The sequence below is a fragment of the Cariama cristata genome, unplaced genomic scaffold (assembly GCF_000690535.1).
Source record: "Cariama cristata isolate BGI_N322 unplaced genomic scaffold, ASM69053v1 scaffold29031, whole genome shotgun sequence".
NCBI classification, from domain to species: domain Eukaryota; kingdom Metazoa; phylum Chordata; class Aves; order Cariamiformes; family Cariamidae; genus Cariama; species Cariama cristata.
The window spans coordinates 40,313-50,052 of NW_009601480.1; the positions used below are offsets into that span (position 1 = coordinate 40,313).

The 9,740-nt window shown below is 35.7% G+C and overlaps 1 protein-coding gene across 1 annotated transcript in view; it reads right to left on the minus strand.

Annotated features, from left to right (window-relative positions):
* Window positions 1-8,540, minus strand: part of CABIN1 (calcineurin binding protein 1) — a gene marked incomplete at both ends in the record, with an annotated part of 44,117 nt that extends 35,577 nt beyond the window's left edge. Inside the window, 10 exons of the mRNA XM_009710479.1 lie at window positions 401-618; window positions 1,054-1,190; window positions 1,639-1,807; window positions 2,860-3,152; window positions 4,259-4,408; window positions 6,160-6,289; window positions 7,239-7,419; window positions 7,685-7,819; window positions 7,994-8,107; window positions 8,448-8,540. Coding sequence (XP_009708781.1) covers window positions 401-618; window positions 1,054-1,190; window positions 1,639-1,807; window positions 2,860-3,152; window positions 4,259-4,408; window positions 6,160-6,289; window positions 7,239-7,419; window positions 7,685-7,819; window positions 7,994-8,107; window positions 8,448-8,540 — 1,620 coding nt within the window. The remainder of the gene's footprint in view (window positions 1-400; window positions 619-1,053; window positions 1,191-1,638; window positions 1,808-2,859; window positions 3,153-4,258; window positions 4,409-6,159; window positions 6,290-7,238; window positions 7,420-7,684; window positions 7,820-7,993; window positions 8,108-8,447) is intronic.
* Window positions 8,541-9,740: the final 1,200 nt, after the last annotated feature.

Genomic DNA, 9,740 nt, shown 5'->3' on the forward strand with positions numbered 1-9,740 from the left:
TCAATCAGCCAGTGTGAACAGAGCAGCCTCTCTACTCACCTGTTGACAAAACAAAACTTTGTGTCATATCAGAAGGGAGGGAAGAAAAAGAAAGAGCAACAATGGAATAAAGGAGTAAAACATATTTACATCTATATGCGTGCGTCTATATTAAATCTATATACTATCTATAGAGTATACTTGCATATAGTATGACCCAGATACGTTCAAGAGCTCAGGAACAGTTACGGGAGCTGCCATATACCACAGGTTATGAAAGATGCAACAGCTAGGACAAGCAGCTCCCCAGACAGAGCTAAGCAAAATCTGTGTCTAAATTGCTGGATTTCCGTTGGGTACTTCTGGTACACAGAGAGTAACACAGCAGCAAACAGAAGAATAAGGGAAAGTGTTTCGTTACCTTGATATGCTGATTACTTGAGTCCCTCAGTAATGGATTGGGAAGACTACTGCTATGCTTTCTCCAGCTATTATAGATACTAAGGACCACCTCACACAAGCCAGGAGGCCATTTCACTAGGAACTTTTGGCTGATGACTTTTAGATATCTCATCATCAGCTCCAAGATCCCACCATTGTTCAGGTTATCCAGCAGTAATTCATGAACGTCCTGTTTTTCTAGAAAGCAGACAAACACAAAGCCGTAAGGCAGACCATAACTTGAAATAAGTTTCAGCAGTGTTTTACGCACTGATCTTGCAGCAGTTCTCCTGTGCTGCATATAGGCAGAATTAAGTCATTGTATTCCAAATGGTTTAAATGGGAAACTCCACACAACAGAACTCTTGTACACAGTAATTAAGCAGTCCCCAAGGCTTAAAAAAAAAAACAACAAACAAAGCCAAAAAAACCCAACCAAAAACAAAGCAAAAAACCACACCTGTTACCAACTGAGATACTTCTATGCCATAAAATTATACTTTTTAAAATAACATATACTTCCAGATATGCTAGGAAATATCATCTAGATATGATAGGAAAATACAGAAAATAAAGCATACAATATGGAAGAAACAATAGAGAAACAGTAGGGAGTTATAATGAAATCCTTACCAGATTCCATAAATGTTGTAGAATCAAATGACATTCTGTGTGGTCCCATATGCTGGAAATTCTCCTCTTTGATCTCTGACTGCACCTCATAGTTATTGAAAGGGTCTTCCTCCTCCTCTGGATCCAATTTCCTTAATCTGTGTGAAAAGGGGGCAAAACCCACAATATCAACAAAATCCTCATTCTTTCTTCCACTAGTAAGTGAAACCTAAGCATAGCACATTGTGCTATTTTAACAGCAAAAGTACATTAACTGAAGCAAATTCAGAGATTTACATCCAGTTCCCAAATCTTGTTCAAACCAAGATTACCTTGTCTACCTCATCCACCTTGACATCTGCACTGTCCTCTAATTCAGTTTCACATTAATAAAAGCTTTCTTATTTTTCAATTAGTTTTTAGTAATTTTCACTAAACCCAAATTTATTCAATTTATGAGAAGACAATGCATCACACCTGCTTCAAAAAAAATAACAGGGGTCTAGTGGTTTTAAGGTTGGGACATATCAATCAAACAAAACCCCAAACAGCTTCCTCTACTTAGCTCTTGGTACTCCCATAATTAAAGTTACTGCTGTACAATACCTGGAAGGAAGGAATTTCACCAACAGCTCTTGAAAGTCAACCTTCTCCTCCTTTTTACACTTGGTGTTCCGGACTCTAGCAGATCTCCTTTTTGCTGTTTCACCACTATCTTCTGTAATTCTCCGTCGCTTTACACCTTTCTTAGATTTATCACCTGCAGATATGTCACCTAGAATAGAATTAAAAAAAAAAAAAAAGATACTGACAGGTCAAGTCGCCAAACAAAGAGTGGATAATCTTTTTTATTTAAAAAAAAAGAGTTATTTGTGCTGACTATTTTATTCTACAACACCACCTGAGATTCATTGGTTCCTTCTGAAAACAGTGCTAAAAATTTAAAATTCATTTTAAAAAAAAAAATTCACTAATATAAACTGGCTACGGCATTTTGCATAAAAATGCTGGTCTGAGGCAGGAAGCAGACTTACTGAAAATTCCGCATTTCATTATTCATTTGTATTTATTATTTTAGTCTTCAAGAAGTTTCTGAAATGGGAATCAGAGGAGTCTGCCTTTAAGTCCAGAAACACCTGTAAATTCCCATGAATATCAACAAAACACTGGTAACTCCTTTGACAGTTCTAGATATGTAAATACATATACAGCTACAGTATAAAATATTTAAACCTCTTGCTACAGATTTCAAATAGATATAGCTGACAGCTTGGTTCTCTCAGGTTCTTGAAATTACACATGAGCAAAAGAATAATCCAGTCATCTTTTTCTATAACAGCTCCTTCATTTTAAGGAGCTCAAGACTCTTCACAACACTAAAAGCTTGATATGCATCACTGCTGGAATAGAGTCACGATTATTCTAATCTTAAAGACACAAACTGAAATATGAGCCAATAGCACAAAACCAGAAGAGGTGAGATACTCCCGCACTGCAGTAACAATTAAGAACAACAAATCAACCTGACTCTCAGTTCCACTAGATAGGAAAGAAAGTCCACTGTCCTGAACGCTGGTCCTATGTCTTAGTCAGGAATCAATGATTTTCAGGCAATTCAGGTGGCCTTCCTCTTCTAATGTGAAGGGTTAACAGATCTTAATTTTATAGAGCTCAATTTCACTTTTTCGACCAGATGTTATACATATGCTGAAAAGGTTCTGAATCCACCAACATGCAGTCTAAAGACAGCATTTCCCAATGAATTCTCTAGTGCTTTTAATAGCCAGGTAAGACGGAAAGACATCTTGAATCTTAAGACTGAAGTACCTTGCTCACCTACAGTAGCTCCTGGTTCCAATAAATTCTGACTGTGACTTGGAAAGTTGGGTGTCGTTGGAGTATAAGGTAATACAGGATCTGGCATTGTCACCACCGGATTAGTGCTGACAGGAGTTGGCTGAATAACACTGACAGGAGTAGAGGTAGGAGAAAGAATCAAATGTTGAACTGGGTCTCGGTATTCTGAGAGATCAATTCTCTTTCCCAGACTGGGTCGAGGAGGATCACACGTTGTGAGGTGGTGATACATGGCAAGTAAAGCTTCTCCTAAACACTTCCACCTGCATGTGGAAACACAATGGCATCACAACTTCATTAATTCTTGTCACATTATTTTCTATTTACAAACATAACAGCATTCAACATTGTTTTTTTCCAATAGCTTAAAGGTAGCAAGAGCAGCTTTTCAGTGGGAGAGGAATACACACTTAAGTATCAAAATCTGTCCCACGACTAGAAAAGCTGGAGAATCTCTTTCTGTATTTGCTGTCATACGGACCACTGAATTTCAGGCCTGGAACAGAGGTCCTTAGGAGCCTTCCTTCTAGTAAACATTGCTTGAAAAAAAAAAAAAGAACAAAATGCGGTAGCAGGCAAAAGTTTTCAGAGGAAACTGTTGAGTTGGTTGCAGTAGGAAGGAAATGGTAGTCAGTAATGTGCCTAATCTGAAAAAATGTCTCTAACAAAAAAGGTCTATGCAGTAGTTGCTGAGGAAATTACTCTATACTGAGCCCTAAAAAAGTAGCATCAAAGGAACCATTTTCAGGTTCTGCATTCAATCAATGCAACAATAATAAAAAAATAAATAAAAAAATCTCATCCTTATGCACAAGTAGAAGCAACTTCTCTGCAATAGGACCCAGATCCAGAGACCATTAATATTTCAGAAAAATATGTGCAATAAAAAAAACAAATGAAACTCCAACCCTTTATGCCTTCATAAACATATATAACCTATTGGTAACTTTATACCATGCTGCAAATAAAGAATTGTAATTTTTTTCTGAGTTTCCATTATCCCACTAGTAAAAACATTTTTTTAAAAAGCTAAACTTGCTTTGAAGTTCATATACAAAGTACTCATGTATGAAAAATCCCATAATGCAGTGGGAATGGCTGCCAAACCATTCTTAGTTAAGATTATTTTTTTTTTTAACATCACTGGTTTTAATTCAAAGCCTGAAAACTGATAGATATGGGTTTTATGCTAAAATCATAAGCACACCAAACAAACCTATAAACTCATAAAATATGAAAACACCAGGGTCTTTGTTTGTTTGTTTTTATAAGAAAAAAAAGTGTTCTGAAGAAATCTGAAGTGCAACACAGTTGTCAGCATAATTGGCTTCAGAGGAACCTTTTAAAAAAAGAAAATATAAAGACGTACGTGAAAAAAGGAATTGGCTGGACCAGTCTGAGGTCTGGTTCTCTGTCACGCACTAGCAAAGCTTGTCTTTTTTTACGTAGCTCCAGTGCTTCATCTATGATTCTTCCTGTTTCAGCTGCACTCACATTTACATTATGGATAGACATGTCACTAAGGAATAATAAGAAATGAAGACAAGTTTAAGTGTGTGTTTGTTGGTTGTTTTTTTGTTGTTTAGGGTTTTTTTTTAGAAGCCTGGGGAGATTAATTTGCTATCTTCCTTAATGTAACAAAAATTAACAGTGTTAAAACATATGTCGAATAACATTAGCTTAAAAACTTTACAGCATGCATACATAAGTGTTCACCACCTGAAACCTTTGTTCTGCCTTAAAAATTAAAATATAAAGGGAGATTGTCCTATTCTGTTTTCCAAACACTGAGAAATGAAAGGAAAGCAGGAAGCTTTGTTTTCTTTCTGGGACAGAAGTTTTTGGTTCAGAGAAAAATTGTATCGCTGAGAAATTCGTTTCGTTCCAAAGTGCTATACTGAGGAATTCACGTAATCACAAATAAAATTTGGAGTTGAAAATTGTCTTGGGTAGTCTGAGTCTACGAATGGATTTCTGAAAGTGAAAAATAATCCACTTCTTCAGAGATATCACAATCCAGAAACAAAATACAAGTGGCTAAAAGCTCTGGCTTAATTCAGCATGTAAGTAATTTTAAAAGCCAGACCGAAGGCAGCTTAATAAATCAGGGTCTCTATAACTACACAGGACTTTCTGTTGAAGGTCTACTGCTATATATAGAATCCTAGAGCCTTAAAATTTAAGTTATCCTTTCTCTTCTGTATCTTCTAAATACTCTGTATTTTCACATTTTAGATGTTAGATTACAGTACTCTAAAATGTTAAACATGTTTTTGATTGATTTATTGCATAACTGAAGTATGCATGCTAGGATGCACCTTCCACTTCCATTTACCACATACCACTTACATAGGGTACTGATGTTATCTGCACATGCAGCAGTTACTATATTCAGTGACACTGAGCTATAATTAAATAAAAAACTTAACTTCTTTCTTGAATTCTGCTGACCATCACAGCAGCATATTACAGTACCAGAAGCAGCTCTGATGCCGAATGATCAGTTAACTTAGACAGATCCTGTAAATTTTACGGGCCTCTACTTTCTTTTCCTACTTTCCTCCCACCCACTCATACTATAAAATCCACACGGAAAGAGACAGTCTACTTTGCAGAGCTACATGACACCAAACTTCTAGTAAAACTTTTACACACTGCAATAAAAAAAGTAATACTAAAGAAATAAAATCTCAAACATATTATTGCAAAATATTTTCAGAGTTGCAGCGATCTGAAAGTTTAATAAACTAAGAATTTCTGCATCTCGGGTACTAATGAAACATACAAAGACTTCTGACTGTACTGATTTGTCAATACAAATCAACAAGATTCTCTGAAACCTACTGATAGGAGAAAATTGTATCAAGTCCCAATTTGTAACTGCTTGGAAAAGCAGTAACATGTGTGGGTTTTTGGTTTTGTTTGTTTTGGGTTTTTTTAATTAGGAAAAGAAAACTAAAATGAATGCTGCAGATATCAGCTGCAAATAAGTAAAATAAAACAAAGGAAGATGATTACAAGAGATCTAGGTATGAAAATAACTGACCAGCAGAAAATTGATTTTTTGCCTCTTTCTACCTTCCTCCAAAAGTAATTACTGAAGACCATTCTGTCAGCAGCACCAACACTTAACATTGATTTACTATTTAGAAGGCAGGTCAGCAAGATAATGTTATAGCTTAAAGCATTATATCTCACTAGCCTTTCTAAACTACCCAAAACCCAAAATTTACACTCCAAATGCAGTATATACTATGAGAGGACATTTACCATTTGAGGAACATCCTTAAGGAATCTTTCCGGAGGCAAGGCTGTTCCTCAAAGATCTTCTCCTTCAGAACCAATCCTTTGCTATATAGACAGTCTTTTTCCAGCGCTTTGCAGATAAAGTACAAACATGCTGACAGAGAAATAGAAATTGAATGGTCAATGGCCACTTCAGTTCATTTAAAAGCTCTCATTTCTATATACCACTGAATTCCAACTAAATATGACATTTACACAAATTAGACCAATAGCTTTGTAACATGTCAAATAATTACACGTACACAGTTAAAATAACCTAGTATGTCTTCCCAAGTATTATGCTGAGAAAAAGAATATCATTAATTTTGTTTAAACAATGTTTGCAGTACATCTTTTATTTACTTTCATGACTCCATTCCTGCACAAAAGAAATTAGAATCATAAAGCAGAATCACAATCATTTACTATTTTCACTTTACCAAATGTCTTAACTGCAGATTCCATTAGTGTAACAAGCAATGTATCCCACCAGGTTTTCGCTCGAGTGGGCAATTACATGAAGAGAATTAGGACCGTTCCAGTAGGACAAACTTAAGGGATCAGATTCATCATTTCTGCCATCTTGCAACTTCTCTCCTAAACTTCCTTTGAATCAGTTCATCCACTGGATATTATTCAAATACAAAATCTTAAGAGTCAGTTCTAACAACTTTTGTAACTACAACTAGCGATACTAGGCTATGAGCTAGACTGTAGTTTTATACCCAAGTCCTGGAATGGAACTATGTGGCTGGTAATGACTGGAAAGACAAAAATCAACATACATTGAAAGGCAGGAGAACAGTCTACAGGGAAACTTCTTGCAAAGGCTCTGATCTAAGAGACCACAGGCATTTATTTTTAGGGTAATCAGAATTGATACAAACCATTATAATTTATCATGAAATAAAAAAATCTCTATCATGAAGTAAAAGTCTCCATCATACCCTAATGTACTGCTTACACAAGATACACTTTCTCCTATATGACTGCATCGTTACAATTTTTTGTTGATGTGTAAAATTACACATATCTTGAGAAATTTTTTGGTGTACTGTACTTACTTGTGTAGTCACTGAGTGTGTACAAGATTGTGATAAGGTTATCTAAACAAGGCCAGTGATCAGGATTACACCTGAGACCTTCTTCAAAAGCATGACGAGCCAAAGGTAGGCGGATTAGTTTTATTGCCACACGACCAATTTTATACCATAGGTTGACGTCAGTAGAGTCTAGCATTACAGCCTAGAAAGCATAACATACAACATTATTCACATTTCAGACATGCATACCCACTTGCCTACAGGGATTGGCACCGCTTTAGTTTTCAGCAGGGTCACTACTGATTTGAGGACCGAATGGTGGACCAGTTATACCACATATAACATCAGAAAGTACACAGAATTCAAACATACATTCAAATGATGTATGCTGAAAGGTGTATAGCTATATTTTGGCAAGTTTTTTGCAAACAGCGAGGCTCCAATGTTTTATTTCAGCTGTACTGTACCTCCAAATAAAACTCCATGGCTGTCTCTAAGTCATCTCGTTGTGCTGCCAGCTGTGCTAGGTTTTTAAAGGTGGAGTATTTTAACATCAAGCCTGGATGTTTCAGCCCTTCTTTCTCATCACCAGAAAGAACTGCCTAGAAATTATAAAATAAATGCAACACGGGCGTTAGGAATTAGACAAATAAAAAGAACAGCAAATAACTTTCCAATTGATAACACTGGTATTTCTAATTAGCCAATAAGAAACAAAGTAATACAAAATATAATAAAAACAGTTCCTCGAGTTTCATTCTCTAAAGGTCACTGACCTCTCGCAGAAGACGAATCTCAAGCAGCTCATGATAAGCTTTAGCAGACTCTTCAAATCGGTCATGTTTCTGAAGATCCAAAGCTTTGTGGTACAAAGCAAAAGCTTCTGCCTCCTGTAGTTTAAAAAATTAGAACCTATTTTGTAGGGTAACTTTATTAAATATACTTATTACAATATACTTATATTTATTATGAATATCAGTGCTTTCACACTTTTAATACTTTCCACTATATAGCAGTCCACACCCAGACTGTATAGCAGAACATTAGCCTTACTGACCTAATACAACTCATTTGAGTGAAGTTTTAGCTTGCTAAAGCAGGGTTCAAGAGACAAGATAGTAACACAACTTTTTAAAAACAAAAAATTATGACTGAACAATCCCTGCAACGGCTGATGACAAAACTCCTATCAAGAGAAAACTTCATTAAGAAAATTGTGGGTTTACTTACTTGAGCTTCCTTTGTCTGTGTCTTATGACTTTTGAAAGTACCTTCATAGTCATCCTCAATTGTGGAGCTTGCATTTAGTGCTGCAATTCGAATCTAGAATGACAGTTGAGACGTGGCAAGAAATGTTACATCTACATGTGTCCCAGTTTCCCTTGCAAAATGGATTTTTCTCCTTTTTTTTTTTTTTTTTTTACCTTACTTGGTAAATGGACAATACTGAGAGATCTCTACATAAAGTGACAAGAACTGTAATGAATTTAGTCATCACTAATTGCAAATAATAACATATCAAAACAATTTCCACTCAAATCGAAAACAATTTCCCCCTCAAAATCCGCTGAAAAAAGAAATTTTCAAGTGTCTTGCAACCAACAGCTTCCCTAGAACAGATGGGTGCATTACAGTGAAATTTTTTCAAATTCTTAAATTTACCAATAACTATAATAACTCCAAAAACAATGTTCTCATTATGCAAATTTATTCTTAGTCCTGGGGAAAGAGAAAATTTTCAATTTTATTTCTACCAAAACATCTCAAAAACCACCCCAATAAGCCCTTACCATGTTCACAGCTATTCACACTGTCTTTCTCCAGGATTAGGAGGAAGGGCCTAACACAAACAGGTCTGGAAAGCAAACAGAATTAGAATATTTATTCTGTCCATAAAGAAAGCATTCAGAAGTAAAAGATAGGCTAGGAACACTTTAATCAATTATCATTTAACTGTACTATGTCACCACCACCCCATGCCAAGAGATAAACTGCACTACCATGTAGGAACAATAACATTAAAGTGAATTTTAACTACAGACAGAGAATAAAATACAAAGTTAAGCACATTCATTACTTCAATAGGGCTTTCAAGACTCTAGTCCTGGCTGTGAGGGGGGAGTGGAAGTATTGGCAATGTAATTACAGCTATAAGGTTATTAGTTACTGCATAATATTTAATGAACAGACATTATATTAATAACATTACAATATTAATCCCTTTAATGACAAAAGCTAAAACCAAAAAAGCTTCTTGAATACTCTGACATTTTATGAGCATGAATCATTATAGCTGATGAGTTTATCTTCAGTTACTTACAAAAAAAAAATACAAATGGATGTTTTCCTGCATCTTTTATCCATAGCACAAACCAGAGCGCTCTCTCACATCTCAATATTAGAGCACTTACGGATATTTACAGAACAGGAAAGGAAAAAAAATGGAAGGTTATCTGTGTCAGACTGACTTTGCAGCAGGCCATAGTGGCTAAAAAAACCACTTCCCCAAACACCGTCCGCCCC